This window comes from Salmo salar, chromosome ssa05, assembly GCF_905237065.1.
Source record: "Salmo salar chromosome ssa05, Ssal_v3.1, whole genome shotgun sequence".
NCBI lineage: Eukaryota > Metazoa > Chordata > Actinopteri > Salmoniformes > Salmonidae > Salmo > Salmo salar.
In genome coordinates, this window is record NC_059446.1 from 89,409,915 (window position 1) to 89,433,835 (window position 23,921).

Here is a 23,921-nt window from a genome sequence, read left to right on the forward strand (position 1 = left end):
CTTAGCTTGTAATGCAGGTGGTTACCCTTGGTTAGCTTAGCTTGTAATGCAGGTGGTTACCCTTGGTTAGCTTAGCTTGTAATGCAGGTGGTTACCTCAGGTTAGCTTAGCTTGTAATGCAGGTGGTTACCCCAGGTTAGCTCAGCTTGTAATGCAGGTGGTTACCCCAGTTTAGCTTAGCTTGTAATGTAGGTGGTTACCCCAGGTTAGCTTAGCTTGTAATGCAGGTGGTTACCCCAGGTTAGCTTAGCTTGTAATGTAGGTGGTTACCCCAGGTTAGCTTAGCTTGTAATGCAGGTGGTTACCCCAGGTTAGCTTAGCTTGTAATGCAGGTGGTTACCCCAGGTTAGCTTAGCTTGTAATGCAGGTGGTTACCCCAGGTTAGCTTAGCTTGTAATGCAGGTGGTTACCCCAGGTTAGCTTAGCTTGTAATGCAGGTGGTTATCCCAGGTTAGCTTAGCTTATAATGCAGGTGGTTACCCTTGGTTAGCTTAGCTTGTAATGCAGGTGGTTACCCCAGGTTAGCTTAGCTTGTAATGCAGGTGGTTACATCAGGTTAGCTTAGCTTGTAATGCAGGTGGTTACCCCAGGTTAGCTTAGCTTGTAATGCAGGTGGTTACATCAGGTTAGCTTAGCTTGTAATGCAGGTGGTTACCCCAGGTTAGCTTAGCTTGTAATGCAGGTGGTTACCCTTGGTTAACTTAGCTTGTAATGCAGGTGGTTACCCTTGGTTAGCTTAGCTTGTAATGCAGGTGGTTACCTCAGGTTAGCTTAGCTTGTAATGCAGGTGGTTACCCCAGGTTAGCTCAGCTTGTAATGCAGGTGGTTACCCCAGTTTAGCTTAGCTTGTAATGTAGGTGGTTACCCCAGGTTAGCTTAGCTTGTAATGCAGGTGGTTACCCCAGGTTAGCTTAGCTTGTAATGTAGGTGGTTACCCCAGGTTAGCTTAGCTTGTAATGCAGGTGGTTACCCCAGGTTAGCTTAGCTTGTAATGCAGGTGGTTACCCCAGGTTAGCTTAGCTTGTAATCAATCACCCTCCAGTCCTCCGTTTTGGCAACTGATAATAAGACTAATCTCCTGCTTATAATGTGCAAACATTCAGTCCAGCCTTCATCCTTCCAGCCTTCATCCTTCCAGCCTTTAGCCACATTCCAGCTGAAAATCCCACAGCACACTGCTGCACATGGCTTCAAAGCTTCCCTCCCTCCCTGTAAAAAAAATAACTTTCAAACATCCCTTCAAATAAATCAATTTACTCCTGTGTTAACAATCATCAAAACCATGTTTGAAGTTGTGCATTTTAAAAAGGGACGGGAAGAGAGCAGTGATACTTGTTCTCCCAGCTGGTCTTGTCTCTGGGCTATAAATGTAGTTACAACTGTCATCTAGTTTCTGTAGCTCCAGGTAGAATGTTGGTAGTTTGATCTTAGTCAAAGGGTTTTCCAAACCCACCCACCCCTCCAAAGGGATTTTTTTTGGCATGCCCATCCTAAATCAGGGGCTGTCTAGAGGGCTGAGTACACAGTGACCGGTCTCTAGAAGTGCTGTTTTACTCTGCTTCTCTCCGAGGCAGCTGGAAACACATCTTTCTGTAACACACTGTGTGAATGGATGGATTCATATTCAACCATTACACCATAAAACCATGAGCCAACGCTTACAGCCCCATCCCTGACACCACATCACAGCATCCCGCTCTCTCTCTGTCTCTTTCTCTCTCTCTCTTTCTCTCTGTGTGTGTCTGTCTCTCTTTCTCTCTCTCTATTTCTCTCTGTGTCTCTCTTTCTCTATTCCTCTCTCTCTATCCCGCTCTCCCGCATTCTCTGTCTCTCTCTTTCTCTCTCTATTCCTCTCTCTCTATCCCGCTCTCTCGCTTTCTCTCTGTCTCTCTCTTTCGCTGTCTCTCGCTCTCTGTGTCTGTCTGTCTCTCTCTCTTTTTCTCTGTCTGTCTCTCTTTCTCTTTCTCTTTCTCTGTCTCTCTGTCTCTCTCTTTCTCTCTGTCTCTCTCTTTCTCTGTCTCTCTGTCGCTCTCTCTTTCTCTGTCTCTCTCTCTCTCTCTCTCCGTCTCCGTCTCTGTCTGTCTCGGTCTCTTGTTGTTTTCTGAGGCTGTTAAAAGGTACCACCACCACTCCTCCTGTCCTTGTATATTCTACAGACTGTGGTTCAGGGGAATATACACTCACCGGACAGTTTATTAGGTACACCCATCTAGTACCGGGTTGGACTCCCCTTTGCCTCCAGAACAGCCTACATTCTTCGGGGAATCCCAACTCTGCCATCAGCATGACGCAATAAGAAGCGGGATTCGTAAGACCAGGCGATGTTTTTCCTCTCCTCAGTTGTCCAGTGTTGGTGATGGCCAGCCCACTGGAGACACTTCTTGTTTTTAGCTGATAGGAGTGGAACCCAGTGTGGTAACTGCAATAGTCGCCCCTCCGTGACAAAATTCGACCACTGTTGTACTGTGCTGTTATTTGTCTGTTTGTGGCCCGTCTGTTAGCTTGCACGGTTCTTAGCCTTCTCCTTCCACCTCTCTCATCAACGAGCTGTTTTACAGAACTGCAGCTGATTGGATGTTTTGTGTTTGTCTCTCCGTTCTCTGTAAACTCTAGACATTGTCGTGTGTGAAAAGCCCAGGAATGCTTCCATTTCTGAGACACTGGATCCGACTCGCCTGGCACCCACGATCATACCGCGCTCAAAGTCGCTTAGGTCACTGGTTCTGCCCATTCTAACGTTCAATCTAACAGTAACTGAATGCCTTGATGCCTGTCTGCCTGCTTTATATAGCACGCCACGGCCACTTGACTTGTAGGAGTGATCCATTTTTGCGAACGGTGAGTGTACATATGTCTCAGAGCTAGTGGAGTCTGGAGCTGAGGTATTAGATGTGTCCCTTTGCCTGTGGCCTGTGCAGCAAAGTGATCTGTGCTTGTCTGACCCTGACCTGAACCCTAGCCACCTCTCCTTCCCTGGCGGGCATCATAAAGACAGCCTGCCTGCCACCCACCACAGAAGATCTGCCATTCCTGTCTTTCACTCTCCCTTCACTCTCCCTTCACTCTCCCTTCACTCTCCCTTCACCCTCCCTTCACTCTCCTCTCACTCTCCTCTCACTCTCCCTTCACCCTCCCTTCACTCTCCTCTCACTCTCCCGTCACTCTCCCTTCACTCTCCTCTCACTCTCCCGTCACTCTCCCCTCACACTCCTCTCACTCTCCTCTCACTCTCCCGTCACTCTCCCTTCACTCTCCCGTCACTCTCCTCTCACTCCCCCTCACTCTCCCCTCACTCTCCAGTCACTCTCCCGTCACTCTCCTTCACTCTCCTTTCACTGTTTTCACTCCTACAGGCTAAATTGGAGGACTTAGAATAAGGATTGGATAGAGAGGGAGACAGACAGTCTCCTCTCCTTGGCTGGGTGACCCCTGCTGAATAGCCCTGTGAGTTGAGGATGGTATCCGGAATATTCTCATTATGTCTCTGTTAAGAGTCTCTGGGCATTGTGACGGATGAATCCTCTCTCCTGCTGCTCTCCTGCTATTCAGCTGCACAGGAGAGGGGGAGAGTGTTAGAGAGAGGGGAGTGGAGAGTAAAGGAGAGAGGGGTGGGAGGAAGAGAGAGGGGGGGGGAGAAAGAGGTGGGGGGATGAGGGAGGGAGGGAGGGAGGGAGGGAGGGAGGGAGGGAGGGAGGGAGGGAGGGAGGGAGGGGAGAAGGGTGGTGTACAAAGAGCTGCAGGGAATTATTAAGCTGTCGGAAGTGTCTTGCCATACCTGTTTCTTTAATGGTAAAGGAGAGAGTGTAGAGAGAGAGAGAGGAGTGTGTGCCTCTGTGTGGCTGTGTGTGGGGGGGACATGTGCTGTGATCCCTAAAAGAAAGGAGACATGGCCAGCTACTCTGAACACTCAGCCCTCTGCAGATCAGGGGGGCCAGACACAGTGATCTAACGTTGATCGCTCTGTTACCAGACCCAAACGACAGAGAGACATCTCTCCTCCCTCTGCTGCTCATCTAACGTGTTATAGGCTACTGTTTCATCTTCCATAGCAGAGCACTGTTTTCCCCTGTTAGCCACTGTCTCTATCCCAATAAGACACTTTAGTCATCACCTTATGCTGACACAGAGTGTGTCTCTATGTGAGATTGTGTTCTGGTGTGTTTGAATAGACTGGATCCTCGTGTCAGGCCTTAACAAGCTTTTTCATCATTTAATCAACTGGTAAAGGGCTGCCTTCGACCACCCAGTCCACACGCACCATCCCCTCTGTCCACTCCTATCATATAGACTCACCTGGTCACCAGCCCTATCATATAGACTCACCTGGTCACCAGCCCTATCATATAGACTCACCTGGTCACCAGCCCTATCATATAGACTCACCTGGTCACCAGCCCTATCATATAGTCTCACCTGGTCACCAGTCCTATCATATAGACTCACCTGGTCACCAGCCCTATCATATAGACTCACCTGGTCACCAGCCCTATCATATAGACTCACCTGGTCACCAGCCCTATCATATAGACTCACCTGGTCACCAGCCCTATCATATAGTCTCACCTGGTCACCAGTCCTATCATATAGACTCACCTGGTCACCAGCCCTATCATATAGACTCACCTGGTCACCAGCCCTATCATATAGACTCACCTGGTCACCAGCCCTATCATATAGACTCACCTGGTCACCAGCCCTATCATATAGACTCACCTGGTCACCAGCCCTATCATATAGACTCACCTGGTCACCAGCCCTATCATATAGACTCACCTGGTCACCAGCCCTATCATATAGTCTCACCTGGTCACCAGCCCTATCATATAGTCTCACCTGGCCTAATCTGGTAGAAGACTGATGCAGAAAACACACTAAGACATAAGGTGCATTGGGAAAGTATTCAGACCCCTAGACTTTTTCCACTTTTTCCACATTTTGTTAAGTTACAACCTTATTCTGAAATTGAATAGTTTTTAGCTACACAAATAATCTACACACAATACCCCATAATGACAAAGCAAAAATGTTTTATTTTTTAATTTGTGCAAATGTATTACAAATAAAAAACTGAAGTATCACATTTACATAAGTATTACATAAGTATTCAAACCCTTTACTCAGTACTTTGTTGAAGCACCTTTGGCAGTGATTACAGCCTCAAGTCTTGGGTATGACGCTACAAGCTTGGCACACCAGTTTTTCAGGAGTTTCACTCATTCTTCTCTGCAGATCCTCTCAAGCTCTGTCAGGTTGGATTGGAAGCGTCGCTGCACAGCTATTTTCCGGTCTCTCCAGATATGTTAGATCAGATTCAAGTCCGGAATCTGGCTGGGCCACTCAAGGACTTTCAGAGACTTGTCCCAAAGCCACTAATGCATTGTCTTGGCTGTGTGCTTAGCATGATGTATTGATGTATTGTATTTGCATGATGCTGCCACCACCATGCTTCACCGTAGGGATGGTGCCAGGTTTCCTCCAGACGGGAAGCTTGGCATTCAGGCCAAAGATTTCAATCTTGGTTTCATCAGACCAGAGAATCTTGTTTCTGACGGTCTGAGAGTCTTTAGGAACCTTTTGGCAAACTCCAAGCGGGCTGTCATGTGCCTTTTACTGAGGAGTGGCTTCCATCTGGCCACTCTACCATAAAGGCCTGATTGGTGGAGAGCTGCAGAGAAGATTGTCCTTCTGGAAGGTTATCCCATCTCCACAGAGGAACTCTGGAGCTCTGTCAGAGTGACCATCGGGTTCTTGGTCACCTCCCTGACCAAGACCCTTTTCCCCCGATTGTTCTGTTTGGCCGGGCGGCCAGCCAGCTCCAGGAAGAGTCTTGGTGGTTCCAAACTTCTTCCATTTAAGAATGATGGAGGCCTTCAATGCTGCAGAAATGTTTTGGTACCCTTCCCCAGATCTGTGCCTCGACACAATCCTGTCTCGGAGCTCTACGGACAATTCCTTCAGCCTTATGGCTTGGTTTTTGCTCTGACATGCACTGTCAACTCTGGGACCTATATAGACAGATGTGTGCCTTTCCAAATCATGAAGAATCAATTTAATTTACCACAGATGGACTCCAATCAAGTTGTAGAAACATCTCAAGGATGATCAATGGAAACAGGATGCACCTGAGCTCAATCTCGAGTCTTATAGCAAAGGGTCTGAATATTTGTTCTCGCTTCGTCATTATGGGGTATTGTGATGTCATTATGGGGTATTGTGATGTCATTATGGGGTATTGTGTGTAGATTGCTGAGGATTTTTATTTTATTTTATCCATTTTAGAACAAGGCTGTAACGCAACAAAGTCAAGGGTTCTGAATACTTTCTGAGTACACTGTACATCCTTTACATAACCCATGTGGAAGGAAGGATCTTTTGTTGTCCAGCCACCCTTTGAGCGGGCATGAGAGCAGTACTACCTGGTAAGCTGGAGTTAACTACAACTCTGTCCACCGGAAACAGGTCCCAACAGTACCTCACACTAAATCACATAGATATGAGGATTCGGTCATGAGTGGCTCTACAATGTACATGGTATCCAATTATTTCTAAAGGAAACTCCTAAAGACTTGTTGTAGTTGTCAAGCACCAACCGCCTGCTTTCTGTTGAGTTGAGATGTGAAAGCTTGTCTCTCTCAGAACATGCCAACGTTTGACCTTGAGCGCTTTACATAATTGAATGAAAAAACAATTGTCACACTTAAGAATTTTAATTTAGAGACACAAAAGAATAAGACAATTAGGTGCAGCAGCGTTGGGGGAAACACATTTATTTTCCAGTTAATTGAAAAAGTAATTGTCTGATCCAGAGATATTCTCTATAGTGTAGAGTGTTGATAGAACATAATAGGGTCTTTCAGACATCTCCTCACCAAGCCTTCTGCCTTTCATTTCCCCACCTCCTCCTTTCCCCATCAACAGCACCCATTCCCTTATCAACAGCCCCCATTCCCTTATCAACAGCCCCCTCCCTTCCCCCATCAACAGCCCCCATTCCCCCATCAATAGACCCACCTTCCCCCTCATCAACAGCCACCCTTCCCCCCATCAACAGCCCCCATTCCCTTATCAACAGCCCCCTCCTTTCCCCCATCAACAGCCACCCTTCCCCCTCATCAACAGCCACCCTTCACCCCATCAACAGCCCCCATTCCCTTATCAACAGCCCCTTCCTTTCCCCCATCAACAGCCACCCTTCCCCCATCAACAGCCACCCTTCCCCCCATCAACAGCCACGCCTTCCCCCCATCAACAGCCACCCCTTCCCCCATCAACAGTCACCCCTTCCCCCATCAACAGCCACCCTTCCCCCATCAACAGCCACCCTTCCCCATCAACAGTCACCCTTCCCCATCAATAGCCACACCTTCCCCCATCAACAGCCACCCCTTCCCCCCATCAACAGCCACCCCTTCCCCCATCAACAGTCACCCCTTCCCCATCAACAGCCACCCCTTCCCCCATCAACAGCCACCCCTTCCCCCATCAACAGCCACCCTTCCCCATCAACAGCCACCCCTTCCCCCATCAACAGCCACCCCTTCCCCCATCAACAGCCACCCTTCCACCATCAACAGCCACCCCTTCCCCCATCAACAGCCACCCTTCCACCATCAACAGCCACCCTTCCCCCCATCAACAGCCACCCCTTCCCCCATCAACAGCCACCCTTCCCTCATCAGGGGCGCTGTTGATGGTTGAAGGGGGAGGGGGGTGTTGAAGGGGGTTTAAATGCCAGGCTAATACCAACACCACTAACCAACCACAACATAATGAAAGCCATTACAACCCCAAACCCCTGTAGATTCATCTCCTCTGCACAGCATCTTTAATCCAATCGTGTGGAGGTTGGATCCAACTTTTCTATAGGACCTATTGCATATATAAGTGTGTGATCTCAGGGAGCAGCGGAGGAATGTGTTTGAAGGAACGGGGGTTATATCTGTCTTGGGAATACTGGGAATGCCACAGCGTTCTGAGCTGGAACACTAAGCCCCGTTCCCATACTCCAGGGGCTGCTAGGAGCAAGCTGTGCACACTAATGTGTAGTTTAACAATATATCCCCTGCTGTACTGTACTCCCATTGACTGGGACTGGAGGACAACTCTAAACCTTTTACTGGCATGTACTGGCATTTTATTAATTTGACCTTTATTTAACTAGGCAAGTCAGTTAAGAACAAATTCTAATTTACAATGACAGCCTAGGAACAGTGGGTTAACTGCCTTGTTCAGGTGCAGAACGACTTTTACCTTGTCAGCTCGGGGATTCGATCTAGCAACCTTTCGGTTTACTAGTCCAACTCTCTAAACACCTGCCGTCCCTACATTCTAACCACTAGGCTACCTGCCGTCCCTACACTCTAACCACTAGGCTACCTGCCGTCCCTACACTCTAACCACTAGGCTACCTGCCGTCCCTACACTCTAACCACTAGGCTACCTGCCGTCCCTACACTCTAACCACTAGTCTACCTGCCGTCCCTACACTCTAACCACTAGTCTACCTGCCGCCCCTACACTCTAACCACTAGGCTACCTGCCTGCCCCTACACTCTAACCACTAGTCTACCTGCCGTCCCTACACTCTAACCACTAGTCTACCTGCCGTCCCTACACTCTAACCACTAGACTACCTGCCTGCCCCTACACTCTAACCACTAGTCTACCTGCCTGCCCCTACACTCTAACCACTAGGCTACCTGCCGTCCCTACACTCTAACCACTAGGCTACCTGCCTGCCCCTACACTCTAAACACTAGGCTACCTGTCGCCCCATGTCTCCTTGGCATCCACCACCACCAGGTGGTCCACATGACTTTAAGAAACCTCCGGTACTGTCCAGGTGTACTGTTACAACACTGAGCGGGTGGTGATCCATCACCTATTTTTACACCATGCTTCTCTGACAACAGTTTTTCCATGTTCAATGGATTTCACACATTGACCTCTAACCCCCATATTTCATATTTCCTGTGTCAGGTGCTTGTGCCCAAGAGGTCAGAGTTCAAGGGGAAGATGATTGAGGTGGAGATCTTCGAGGCAGGCAAACACTTCCTGAAGGGAAGACCGCTGGACGGCTCTGAAGTGTTCACTCCCTCCATCGCCGAGCCGCTGCAGAAGGGAGAGGTGTCTGGGCTAACTCAGGTAACCTATTCAATACGACTGTGTTTGTGTCCCTCTGTCAACTACTGGTAGAGCTACAGGAATGTGGAATATCTACAGCAAAGTTAGCAATGGAACAAACATACAGCAACATGGTTACATTCCATATAGGAACTGTTTTTTGTTGTTGTTCTGCTTGAAATAAAAGAGTCTTTCAAACCAGTTAGCAGGGTTACTTCAGGGCAGACATCACACTCTGAGTTGTTTCTCCAAGTTCCTCCAATATCTGTCTTTCTTCCAGGGAGCCAAAGTGCAAGGTGATTTGAAATGATTGGAAGCCATAACTACATGACTGCTATTACTATTAGTCCAGACCTGGAAATGACATTTCATTCACTGCCTCAATCCGCCTGAACACTATGTGAAGTCGTTCCTACTAATGCACTGTCACATCAATGGCCCTATTGAATTCAGCTAGAGGTTCAACTATTTTCTTTACAGGAGGCAGCTGGTAGGCCGAGCTATCTCAGGTCGTCAAAGAGCATGTCTTCCCATTGGCTTAGCAGGTTGAATAAAGGCAATACATGAATAAAATAATCACATGAACAGAAAAAGACATTATGAACAGGGGAGGAAGTCTACCATTCAGTCAGTGTGAAGGCAATAACTACCTGAATTAGTGTTGTCACGATACCAGTATGGCGATACTAGGAAGTAAAGGAAACGAAACAGGAAGCGGTCTAAATGTCTCGAGGAAAACCTTCTTAATGTTGGATTAAACAGCCTTCCTTATCTTGTCACCCAGAGTCACGTTTTGTTCATTTTGCAAGCTATAGCACACAGTATTTTACTAAAGTAGGTTTTAAAGGAGCTTAGATCTGAGTCTGCTTCATGTTTTCTTTTTAGCAGAGGGACATCTAGTATGGTAGTATGGTGACAACACTAATCTGAATAGATAAGACTAGTCCACTCTGGAGTGTCTGGTAGAATGAAGGACTTGATTTAGGCTCTCTAGAGATGCTTAAATGAAGCTGCTAGTGAAACTCTCCTCTCCTCTCTCAGCCTCGTTGACTATTGGTCTAAAGTAGTCCACTATATACAGTAGGGAATTGGGTGCCAGTCTGAACTCACAATGTGTCTGCTCCTAGGCCATCTGTTCCTCCCTACAATAGTTCTGAGATATAATTCATGGATGGGACAGACAGGCAGTAGGGCAGGCCACTCCATCTTTTAATCACTTTAATCACTGGTTTTGTAAATGGAACCTTAAGTACTATCTATCTGCCTGACAGGTCCTTCACTAGATGATGCCTTAAGTACTATCTATCTGCCTGACAGGTCCTTCACTAGATGATGCCTTAAGTACTATCTATCTGCCTGACAGGTCCTTCACTAGATGATGCCTTAAGTACTATCTATCTGCCTGACAGGTTCTTCACTAGATGATGCCTTAAGTACTATCTATCTGCCTGACAGGTCCTTCACTAGATGATGCCTTAAGTACTATCTATCTGCCTGACAGGTCCTTCACTAGATGATGCCTTAAGTACTATCTATCTGCCTGACAGGTCCTTCACTAGATGATGCCTTAAGTACTATCTATCTGCCTGACAGGTCCTTCACTAGATGATGCCTTAAGTACTATCTATCTGCCTGACAGGTTCTTCACTAGATGATGCCTTAAGTACTATCTATCTGCCTGACAGGTCCTTCACTAGATGATGCCTTAAGTACTATCTATCTGCCTGACAGGTCCTTCACTAGATGATGCCTTAAGTACTATCTATCTACCTGACAGGTTCTTCACTAGATGATGCCTTAAGTACTATCTATCTGCCTGACAGGTCCTTCACTAGATGATGCCTTAAGTACTATCTATCTGCCTGACAGGTGCAGGCTAAGATGTGGTCAGATCAGAGCCAGGGCTACCGGTACCGGTACAGAGTCAATGTGGAGGCTATATACAGGGGGTACCGGTACAGAGTCAATGTAGAGGCTATATACAGGGGGTACCGGTACAGAGTCAATGTGGAGGCTATATACAGGGGGTACCAGTACAGAGTCAATGTGGAGGCTATATACAGGGGGGTACCGGTACAGAGTCAATGTGGAGGCTATATACAGGGGGTACCGGTACAGAGTCAATGTGGAGGCTATATACAGGGGGTACCAGTACAGAGTCAATATGCGGGGGGCACCGGTATTGAGGTAATATGTACATGTAGGTAGAGTTATTAAAGTGACAATGTATAGATAATAACAGAGAGTAGCAGCAATGTAAGGGGGGGGACGGGGACAATGCAAATAGTCTGGGTAGCCATTTGATTAGATGTTCAGGAGTCGTATGGCTTCGGGGTACCATATAGAGAATAGGGTGCCATTTCAGACACTATATGGAGAGTAGGGAGCCATTTCAGGCACTATATAGAGAATAGGGTGCCATTTCAGACACTATATGGAGAATAGGGTGCCATTTCAGACACGTCCAAGTGTTATTTATAAGGTTCGCTTTTTACAGAGAGAAAAGAGTGTTGGTGTTGAACTTTAAAACCATGATGTCATAGCATGAGAGAGAGCCTGATGGTTTGTTGGTTGGTGAATGTGGGTGATGGCTGGCTGCCAGACTCTCTGACCTCGTCCCAAATAGCACCCTATTCCCTATATCGTGCACTACTTTTGACCAGTGCCCATATGGAATAGGGTGCCATTCAGGATGCAGACTTTAACTTTATGTTCTGTTCCTGCCACAGCACTGCCCGGCTACAGCTCGGCTGTAAAACCTGATGGAGTGTGAAATTAAAATGTGTATCACATTTCTGAGCATCATTTGATGTCCTTTCCTGCAGTACAAATGTTCAGGAGCTGCTCCCGTGAAAAATAACACTGAGCTCCCAGATTAACATACGCAAGAAAAATAGTGACAGTTTAGCCAGCCGTATAATTTCTAAATTGCTCATTGAGAACCCTCACTCATCTCTGTCTCTCCCTCTCTCTGTCTCTGTCTCTCACTCTCTCTCTCTGTCTCTCTGTGTCTCTGTCTCTCCCTCTCTCTGTCTCTCTCTCTCTCTCCCTTTTCTCTCTCTCTCTCTCTCTCGCTCTGTCTCTCTCACTATCTCTCTCTCTCTCTCTCTCTCTCTCTGTCTCTCTCTCTCTCTCTCACTCACTCTCTCTCTCTCTCTCTCTCTCACTATCTCTCTCTCTCTCTCTCTCTCTCTCTCTCTCTCGCTTCCTAGGGGCTTTAGGCAATTAATAATATTTCCATAATATCTGTTTTGTTTAAAAGGGGTTTACAGCGGAGTGGGGCGCAGTAAGTGGGATGGTTGTATGATAGTGCTTCAGCTCAGTGAGTGAACAGGAATCTCACAGTGCAGGTGTTTTTAGTGACAGTCAGGTTGGACAGGAATCTCACAGTGCAGGTGTTTTTAGTGACAGTCAGGTTGGACAGGAATCTCACAGTGCAGGTGAAGTAAGAAATGGAGTGAAGTCAGGTTGGACAGGCAGCAAAGGGAAAAGTCTATGACTGTACCAGGGATTTATAAAAGCTGACATGAGAGAGGTCTTGGTCAAAACAGAGACATTATGAAAGGAAATAAGACAGCATTCAGTTAGTCTTGTCCTCGAGGAGCTTGTGGACTAAACCATCTGACCTGAAGACGTGTGGACTCTCCAGGTGTTAGAACTCTCCTTGTTCTTCATGCTCATTACATTCCTGTTGCTGTGTGTTCCACTAACAGCTGACCATTAGCTCAAGGACCAGCAGATACCGTAGCTACAACCAACCAGATAAACTCAGCAAAAAAAAGAAACGTCCTCTCACTGTCAACTGTGTTTGTTTTCAGCAAACTTAACATGTGCAAATATTTGTATGAACATAAGATTCAACAACTGAGACATAAATTGAACAAGTTCCACAGACATGTGGCTAACAGATATTGAATAATGTGTTCCTGAACAAAGGGGGGGAGTAACAGTCAGTATCTGGTGTGGCCACCAGCTGCATTAAGTACTGCAGTGCATCTCCTCCTCATGGACTGCACCAGATTTGCCAGTTCTTGCTGTGAGATGTTACCCCACTCTTCCACCAAGGCACCTGCAAGTTCCCGGCCATTTCTGGGGGGAATGGCCCTAGCCCTCACCCTCCGATCCAACAGGTCCCAGACGTGCTCAATGGGATTGAGATCCGGGCTCTTCGCTGGCCATGGCAGAACACTGACATTCCAGTCTTGCAGGAAATCATTCACAGAACGAGCAGTATGGCTGGTGGCATTGTCATGCTGGAGGGTCATGTCAGGATGAGCCTGCAGGAGGGCACCACATGAGGGAGGAGGATGTCTTCCCTGTAACGCACAGCGTTGAGATTGCCTGCAATGACAACAAGCTCAGTCCGATGATGCTGTGACACACCGCCCCAGACCATGACGGACCCTCCACCTCCAAATCAATCCTGCTCTGGAGTACAGGCCTCGGTGTAACGCTCATTCCTTCGATGATAAACGTGAATCCGACCATCACACCTGGTGAGACAAAACCGCGACTCGTCAGTGAAGACCACTTTTTGCCAGTCCTGTCTGGTCCAGCGACGGTGGGTTTGTGCCCATAGGCGACGTTGTTGCCGGTGATGTCTGGTGAGGACTTGCCTTACAACAGGCCTACAAGCCCCTCAGTCCAGCCTCTCTCAGCCTATTGCGGACAGTCTGAATACTGATGGAGGGATTGTGCGTTCCTGGTGTAACTCGGGCAGTTGTTGTTGCCATCCTGTACCTGTCCCGCAGGTATGATGTTCGGATGTACCGATCCTGTGCAGGTGTTGTTACACGTCGTCTGCCACTGCGAGGACGATCAGCTGTGTTTTTCAGAGGCAGTAGAAAGATCTCTTTAGTGTCCAAAGTTTTCATTACTGTGACCTTTATTGCCTACCGTCTGTAAGCTGTTAGTGTCTTAACGACCATTCCACAGGTGCATGTTAATTAATTGTTTATGGTTCATTGAACAAGCATGGGAAACAGTGTTTAAACACTGTGAAGATATTTGGATTTTTACGAATTATCTTTGAAAGACAGGGTCTTTAGCTACAACCATACCTATTAGTTAGAGGACTATAGCAGCTAGCTACAACCATACCTATTAGTTAGAGGACTATAGCAGCTAGCTGCAACCATACCTATTAATTAGAGGACTATAGCAGCTAGCTTCAACTGTACCTATTAGTTAGAGGACTATAGCAGCTAGCTACAACCATACCTATTAGTTAGAGGACTATAGCAGCTAGCTGCAACCATACCTATTAATTAGAGGACTATAGCAGCTAGCTTCAACTGTACCTATTAGTTAGAGGACTATCGCAGCTAGTTACAACTGTGCCTATTAGTTAGAGGACTATAGCAGTTAGCTTCAACTGTACCTATTAGTTAGAGGACTATAGCAGCTAGCTACAACTGTACATAGATGACTATAGCAGCTAGCTACAACTGTACCTATTAGTTAGAGGACTATAGCAGCTAGCTACAACCATACCTATTAGTTAGAGGACTATAGCAGCTAGCTACAACCATACCTATTAGTTAGAGGACTATAGCAGCTAGCTTCAACTGTACCTATTAGTTAGAGGACTATAGCAGCTAGCTACAACCATACCTATTAGTTAGAGGACTATAGCAGCTAGCTACAACCATACCTATTAGTTAGAGGACCAGCTAGGTACAACCATACCTATTAGTTAGAGAACTATAGCAGCTAGCTACAGCCATACCTATTAATTAGAGGACTATAGCAGTTAGCTAAAACCATACCTATTAGTTAGAGGACTATAGCAGCTAGCTGCAACCATACCTATTAATTAGAGGACTATAGCAGCTAGCTTCAACTGTACCTATTAGTTAGAGGACTATAGCAGCTAGCTACAACCATACCTATTAGTTAGAGGACTATAGCAGCTAGCTACAACCATACCTATTATTTAGAGGACTATAGCAGCTAGCTACAACCATACCTATTAGTTAGAGGACTATAGCAGCTAGCTACAACCATACCTATTAGTTAGAGAACTATAGCAGCTAGCTACAACTGTACCTATTAGTTAGAGGACTATCGCAGCTAGCTACAACCATATCTATTAGTTAGAGGACTATAGCAGCTAGCTACAACCATACCTATTAGTTAGAGGACTGTAGCAGCTAGCTACAACCATACCTATTAGTTAGAGGACCAGCTAGGTACAACCATACCTATTAGTTAGAGGACTATAGCAGCTAGCTACAACCATACCTATTAGTTAGAGGACCAGCTAGGTACAACCATACCTATTAGTTAGAGGACTATAGCAGCTAGCTACAACCATACCTATTAGTTAGAGGACTATAGCAGCTAGCTACAACTGTACCTAAAGGACTATAGCAGTTAGCTACAACTGTACCTATTAGTTAGAGGACTATAGCAGCTAGCTACAACCATACCTATTAGTTAGAGGACTATAGCAGTTAGCTTCAACTGTACCTATTAGTTAGAGGACTATAGCAGCTAGCTACAACCATACCTATTAGTTAGAGGACTATAGCAGCTAGCTACAACCATACCTATTAGTTAGAGGACTATAGCAGCTAGCTACAACCATACCTATTAGTTAGAGGACTATAGCAGTTAGCTTCAACTGTACCTATTAGTTAGAGGACTATTGCAGCTAGCTACAGCCATACCTATTAGTTAGAGTACTATAGCAGCTTGCCTCAGCCATACCTATTAGTTAGAGGACTATAGCAGCTAGCTACAACCATACCTATTAGTTAGAGGACTATAGCAGCTAGCTACAACCATACCTATTAGTTAGAGGACTATAGCAGCTAGCTACAACCATACCTATTAGTTAGAGGACTATAGCAGCTAGCTCAACCGTCCTGCCAGGCAGTAAACAGCCTCTGACGCCTCTTAAGTGAACCTGTTTAGCTCCAGAAAGGGTTTCTCTGTCCCAAATTACACCCTATTCCCTATGTAGTGCACCACTGCAGACCGGAGGCCTCTGGTCAAAATACTTCTGTCCCTGGTCAAAGTACTTCAACGTAGTGAACTATGTAGTGTGCCATTTGGGATGCAACCTCTCTCTCCTTTCCTCTTGACTATTGAAAACCACAGCTGTTTATCACTGGGAGTGACACAATGTGGCAGGGTTTTCACCGCAATTACATGTCCTACACAGCGCTAAGCTATTAGCTGCCTGTTCCATCATGGACGGAAACCCATTATACACATTCACAAGCTCTCTCTACAAACACACACACTTTAACGCACGCACGCACACACACACACGGACACAGTGTACGGCACGGGTACCAGATAGGACAGGAGAATTACACCAGATAGGACAGGCTAAATACACCAGATAGGACAGGAGAAATACACCAGATAGGACAGGAGAATGACACCAGATAAGACAGGAGAATTACACCAGATAAGACAGGAGAATTACACCAGATAGGACAGGAGAATTACACCAGATAAGACAGGAGAATTACACCAGATAGGACAGGAGAATTACACCAGATAGGACAGGAGAATTACACCAGATAGGACAGGAGAATTACACCAGATAGGACAGGAGAATTACACCAGATAAGACAGGAGAATTACACCAGATAGGACAGGAGAATTACACCAGATAAGACAGGAGAATTACACCAGATAGGACAGGAGAAATATACCAGATAGGACAGGAGAATTACACCAGATAGGACAGGAGATTTACACCAGATAAGACAGGAGAATTACACCAGATAAGACAGGAGAATTACACCAGATAGGACAGGAGTATTACACCAGATAGGACAGGAGAATTACACCAGATAGGACAGGAGTATTACACCAGATAGGACAGGAGTATTACACCAGATAGGACAGGAGAATTACACCAGATAAGACAGGAGAATTACACCAGATAGGACAGGAGTATTACACCAGATAGGACAGGAGAATTCCACCAGATAAGACAGGAGAATTACACCAGATAGGACAGGAGAATTACACCAGATAGGACAGGAGAATTACACCAGATAGGACAGGAGAATTCCACCAGATAAGACAGGATTACACCAAATAAGACAGGAGAATTACACCAGATAAGACAGGATTTAACAGGATGCCAGTGTATAGACTCTAGCATTGGAGTAATATGATAAAATGTTTTGGTTGTAGTCCAGATTCTAGCAGACGTATTTAGCACTAGGTGAGGTTTATCTAGTGTCTTATGCGTGTAGCCGGAGAGAGTAGACCGCCATTTGTAACGCACCCCTTGTCTCACAGTCCTTCTGTCATGTGGGATGAAACACGGCAAGCTGTCAGTGGCCCTTTTGACGAGGGAGGAGGAGGAGGAGGAGAGGGCTTCAATTGGACCCCATTTATGTCCTCCTCTCTCCTGCTTCTAGACCTTATCAGCCATGATGACTAGCAGGTTGGAAGACACACTTTACCCTGTCTGTTGATCTGTCATACAAGCCCATGCAGAGCCGTGATTACAGGTCTAACAGAGATGCCTCATGGTATTGATGTTGAATGGAGCAGGAGGGTTTGGGATATGGGAAAGCTAAGTGGTGTGTTGTTGCTGCTTATTTCACCACGAAGATGAAAGGGTTGTGGGATGGTCCACCTTGCCATGTATGGAAGAGCAGCTGGGTCAACCTTTAGATTCACGGTAAGAGAAGTAGTAGAGATGAATGGTTATTGATATTCACATTGTCGGTAGGGAAGGCTACTTACTCTGAGGTGGACCAAGTCCATGTCTCGTGTTCATATAGTCAACAACATCTCTACAGCTACAAACTTAAGCATTTCGCTGCATCTTGCGGTAACATCTGCATATCTGGGTTCGTGACCAATTAACTTTGATTTGATTTAGCTTGCTATTTCAACTTCTGGTCATTTCAGTTTGAAAGCAGAAAACCCACACCTGATTTGGGCAGGTGCAGGATGGTAAAACACAAAAGACACCCGCTACTGTCCACCAAAATAAAAAGTCTGGACTGTAAGGAAGCAATTAATATTCACTCCACTTCTGGTCGTTGTCAAGCCACAGTCTTTCTCTACCTGTCTTTATCTGTCCCTAGACTCCCCCTAACTATAACCCTTATCTACCTGTCTTTATCTGTCCCTAGACTCCCCTAACCCTTTCTCTACCTGTCCTCCTATCCCTAGACTCCCCCTAACCCTTTCTCTACCTGTCCTCCTATCCCTAGACTCCCCTAACCCTTTCTCTACCTGTCCTCCTATCCCTAGACTCCCCTAACCCTTTCTCTACCTGTCATCCTATCCCTAGACTCCCCCTAACCCTTTCTCTACCTGTCCTCCTATCTCTAGACTCTCCCTAACCCTTTCTCTACCTGTCCTCCTATCCCTAGACTCCCCCTAACCCTTTCTCTACCTGTCCTCCTATCTCTAGACTCCCCCTAACCCTTTCTCTACCTGTCCTCCTATCCCTAGACTCCCCTAACCCTTTCTCTACCTGTCATCCTATCTCTAGACTCCCCCTAACCCTTTCTCTACCTGTCCTCCTATCCCTAGACTCCCCTAACCCTTTCTCTACCTGTCCTCCTATCCCTAGACTCCCCCTAACCCTTTCTCTACCTGTTCTCCTATCCCTAAACTCCCCCTAACCCTTTCTCTACCTGTTCTCCTATCCCTAGACTCCCCCTAACCCTTTCTCTACCTGTCCTCCTATCCCTAGACTCCCCCTAACCCTTTCTCTACCTGTCCTCCTATCTCTAGACTCCCCTAACCCTTTCTCTACCTGTCCTCCTATCCCTAGACTCCCCTAACCCTTTCTCTACCTGTCATCCTATCCCTAGACTCCCCTAACCCTTTCTCTACCTGTCCTCCTATCCCTAGACTCCCCCTAACCCTTTCTCTACCTGTCCTCCTATCCCTAGACTCCCCTAACCCTTTCTCTACCTGTCCTCCTATCCCTAGACTCCCCTAACCCTTTCTCTACCTGTCCTCCTATCCCTAAACTCCCCTAACCCTTTCTCTACCTGTCCTCCTATCTCTAGACTCCCCTAACCCTTTCCCTACCTGTCCTCCTATCTCTAGACTCCCCTAACCCTTTCTCTACCTGTCCTCCTATCCCTAGACTCCCCATAACCCTTTCTCTACCTGTCCTCCTATCCCTAGACTCCCCCTAACCCTTTCTCTACCTGTCCTCCTATCCCTAGACTCCCCCTAACCCTTTCTCTACCTGTCCTCCTATCCCTAGACTCTCCTAACCCTTTCTCTACCTGTCCTCCTATCCCTAGACTCCCCTAACCCTTTCTCTACCTGTCCTCCTATCCCTAGACTCTCCTAACCCTTTCTCTACCTGTCCTCCTATCCCTAGACTCCCCCTAACCCTTTCTCTACCTGTCCTCCTATCCCTAGACTCCCCTAACCCTTTCTCTACCTGTCCTCCTATCCCTAGACTCCCCTAACCCTTTCTCTACCTGTCCTCCTATCCCTAGACTCTCCTAACCCTTTCTCTACCTGTCCTCCTATCCCTAGACTCCCCCTAACCCTTTCTCTACCTGTCATCCTATCCCTAGACTCCCCCTAACCCTTTCTCTACCTGTCCTCCTATCCCTAGACTCCCCTAACCCTTTCTCTACCTGTCCTCCTATCCCTAGACTCCCCCTAACCCTTTCTCTACCTGTCCTCCTATCCCTAGACTCCCCCCTAACCCTTTCTCTACCTGTCATCCTATCCCTAGACTCCCCTAACCCTTTCTCTACCTGTCCTCCTATCCCTAGACTCCCCTAACCCTTTCTCTACCTGTCCTCCTATCCCTAGACTCCCCTAACCCTTTCTCTACCTGTCCTCCTATCCCTAGACTCTCCCTAACCCTTTCTCTACCTGTCTTTATCTGTCCCTAGACTCCCCTAACCCTTCTCTACCTGTCCTCCTATCCCTAGACTCCCCCTAACCCTTTCTCTACCTGTCCTCCTATCCCTAGACTCCCCTAACCCTTTCTCTACCTGTCCTCCTATCCCTAGACTCCCCTAACCCTTTCTCTACCTGTCCTCCTATCCCTAGACTCCCCTAACCCTTTCTCTACCTGTCCTCCTATCTCTAGACTCCCCTAACCCTTTCTCTACCTGTCCTCCTATCCCTAGACTCTCCTAACCCTTTCTCTACCTGTCCTCCTATCCCTAGACTCCCCTAACCCTTTCTCTACCTGTCCTCCTATCCCTAGACTCTCCTAACCCTTTCTCTACCTGTCCTCCTATCCCTAGACTCCCCTAACCCTTTCTCTACCTGTCCTCCTATCCCTAGACTCCCCCTAACCCTTTCTCTACCTGTCCTCCTATCCCTAGACTCCCCTAACCCTTTCTCTACCTGTCCTCCTATCTCTAGACTCCCCTAACCCTTTCTCTACCTGTCCTCCTATCCCTAGACTCCCCTAACCCTTTCTCTACCTGTCCTCCTATCCCTAGACTCCCCTAACCCTTTCTCTACCTGTCCTCCTATCCCTAGACTCCCCTAACCCTTTCTCTACCTGTCCTCCTATCCCTAGACTCCCCTAACCCTTTCTCTACCTGTCCTCCTATCCCTAGACTCCCCTAACCCTTTCTCTACCTGTCCTCCTATCCCTAGACTCCCCTAACCCTTTCTCTACCTGTCCTCCTATCCCTAGACTCCCCTAACCCTTTCTCTACCTGTCCTCCTATCCCTAGACTCCCCCTAACCCTTTCTCTACCTGTCCTCCTATCCCTAGACTCCCCTAACCCTTTCTCTACCTGTCCTCCTATCCCTAGACTCCCCTAACCCTTTCTCTACCTGTCCTCCTATCCCTAGACTCCCCTAACCCTTTCTCTACCTGTCCTCCTATCCCTAGACTCCCCCTAACCCTTTCTCTACCTGTCCTCCTATCCCTAGACTCCCCCTAACCCTTTCTCTACCTGTCAACCCTCATGATGACATCATTGTGTTCTGAACCCAGTAGAGAACCTTGTCATTGGTTCAGACTGGTAGTCAGTTTGTGACTGATGCTGTCTGTTCAAACTGCTGTGAAACAAGCTGGGCCTATTTATGTTTTGTGTTGCCACTATCTGTACGTGTACACACACACACACACACACACACACACACACACACACACACACACACACACACACACACACACACACACACACACACACACACACACACACACACACACAAAAATGCTCTGTCTGTTTGCGTAAGATCAAAACACACTTTTCCATGACGATGTGTCTGTGTGGGGACTGACTGGAGACTTTACCATGACGATGTGTCTGTGTGGGGACTGACTGGAGACTTTACCATGACGATGTGTCTGTGTGGGGACTGACTGGAGACTTTACCATGACGATGTGTCTGTGTGGGGACTGACTGGAGACTTTACCATGATGATGTGTCTGTGTGGGGACTGACTGGAGACTTTACCATGACGATGTGTCTGTGTGGGGAGACTGACTGGAGACTTTACCATGACGATGTGTCTGTGTGGGGAGACTGACTGGAGACTTTACCATGACGATGTGTCTGTGTGGGGACTGACTGTAGACTTTACCATGATGATGTGTCTGTGTGGGGACTGACTGGAGACTTTACCATGACGATGTGTCTGTGTGGGGAGACTGACTGGAGACTTTACCATGATGATGTGTCTGTGTGGGGACTGACTGTAGACTTTACCATGACGATGTGTCTGTGTGGGGACTGACTGGAGACTTTACCATGACGATGTGTCTGTGTGGGGACTGACTGGAGACTTTACCATGATGATGTGTCTGTGTGGGGACTGACTGGAGACTTTACCATGACGATGTGTCTGTGGGGACTGACTGGAGACTTTACCATGACGATGTGTCTGTGTGGGGAGACTGACTGGAGACTTTACCATGACGATGTGTCTGTGTGGGGACTGACTGGAGACTTTACCATGATGATGTGTCTGTGTGGGGAGACTGACTGGAGACTTTACCATGACGATGTGTCTGTGTGGGGAGACTGACTGTAGACTTTACCATGATGATGTGTCTGTGTGGGGACTGACTGGAGACTTTACCATGATGATGTGTCTGTGTGGGGACTGACTGGAGACTTTACCATGATGATGTGTCTGTGTGGGGACTGACTGGAGACTTTACCATGATGATGTGTCTGTGTGGGGGACTGACTGGAGACTTTACCATGACGATGTGTCTGTGTGGGGACTGACTGGAGACTTTACCATGATGATGTGTCTGTGTGGGGGACTGACTGGAGACTTTACCATGATGATGTGTCTGTGTGGGGACTGACTGGAGACTTTACCATGATGATGTGTCTGTGTGGGGACTGACTGGAGACTTTACCATGATGATGTGTCTGTGTGGGGACTGACTGGAGACTTTACCATGATGATGTGTCTGTGTGGGGACTGACTGGAGACTTTACCATGATGATGTGTCTGTGTGGGGACTGACTGGAGACTTTACCATGACGATGTGTCTGTGTGGGGACTGACTGGAGACTTTACCATGATGATGTGTCTGTGTGGGGACTGACTGGAGACTTTACCATGACGATGTGTCTGTGTGGGGACTGACTGGAGACTTTACCATGACGATGTGTCTGTGTGGGGACTGACTGGAGACTTTACCATGACGATGTGTCTGTGTGGGGACTGACTGGAGACTTTACCATGACGATGTGTCTGTGTGGGGACTGACTGGAGACTTTACCATGACGATGTGTCTGTGTGGGGACTGACTGGAGACTTTACCATGATGATGTGTCTGTGTGGGGACTGACTGGAGACTTTACCATGACGATGTGTCTGTGTGGGGACTGACTGGAGACTTTACCATGACGATGTGTCTGAGTGGGGACTGACTGGAGACTTTACCATGATGATGTGTCTGTGTGGGGACTGACTGGAGACTTTACCATGATGATGTGTCTGTGTGGGGACTGACTGGAGACTTTACCATGATGATGTGTCTGTGTGGGGACTGACTGGAGACTTTACCATGACGATGTGTCTGTGTGGGGACTGACTGGAGACTTTACCATGACGATGTGTCTGTGTGGGGACTGACTGGAGACTTTACCATGACGATGTGTCTGTGTGGGGAGACTGACTGGAGACTTTACCATGACGATGTGTCTGTGTGGGGACTGACTGGAGACTTTACCATGACGATGTGTCTGTGTGGGGACTGACTGGAGACTTTACCATGACGATGTGTCTGTGGGGACTGACTGGAGACTTTACCATGACGATGTGTCTGTGTGGGGACTGACTGGAGACTTTACCATGACGATGTGTCTGTGTGGGGACTGACTGGAGACTTTACCATGACGATGTGTCTGTGTGGGGACTGACTGGAGACTTTACCATGATGATGTGTCTGTGTGGGGACTGACTGGAGACTTTACCATGACGATGTGTCTGTGTGGGGACTGACTGGAGACTTTACCATGACGATGTGTCTGTGTGGGGAGACTGACTGGAGACTTTACCATGATGATGTGTCTGTGTGGGGACTGACTGGAGACTTTACCATGATGATGTGTCTGTGTGGGGACTGACTGGAGACTTTACCATGACGATGTGTCTGTGTGGGGACTGACTGGAGACTTTACCATGACGATGTGTCTGTGTGGGGACTGACTGGAGACTTTACCATGACGATGTGTCTGTGGGGACTGACTGGAGACTTTACCATGACGATGTGTCTGTGTGGGGAGACTGACTGGAGACTTTACCATGATGATGTGTCTGTGTGGGGAGACTGACTGGAGACTTTACCATGACGATGTGTCTGTGTGGGGAGACTGACTGGAGACTTTACCATGACGAT

General features: G+C 47.4%; 1 protein-coding gene across 1 annotated transcript in view; it reads left to right on the forward strand.

The window, feature by feature from the left end:
• Window positions 1-23,921, forward strand: part of cdkal (CDK5 regulatory subunit-associated protein 1-like 1) — an 807,683-nt gene that overhangs the window by 763,125 nt on the left and 20,637 nt on the right. Inside the window, 1 exon segment of the mRNA NM_001173677.1 lies at window positions 8,980-9,144. Within this exon segment, the coding sequence (NP_001167148.1) occupies window positions 8,980-9,144 (165 nt within the window).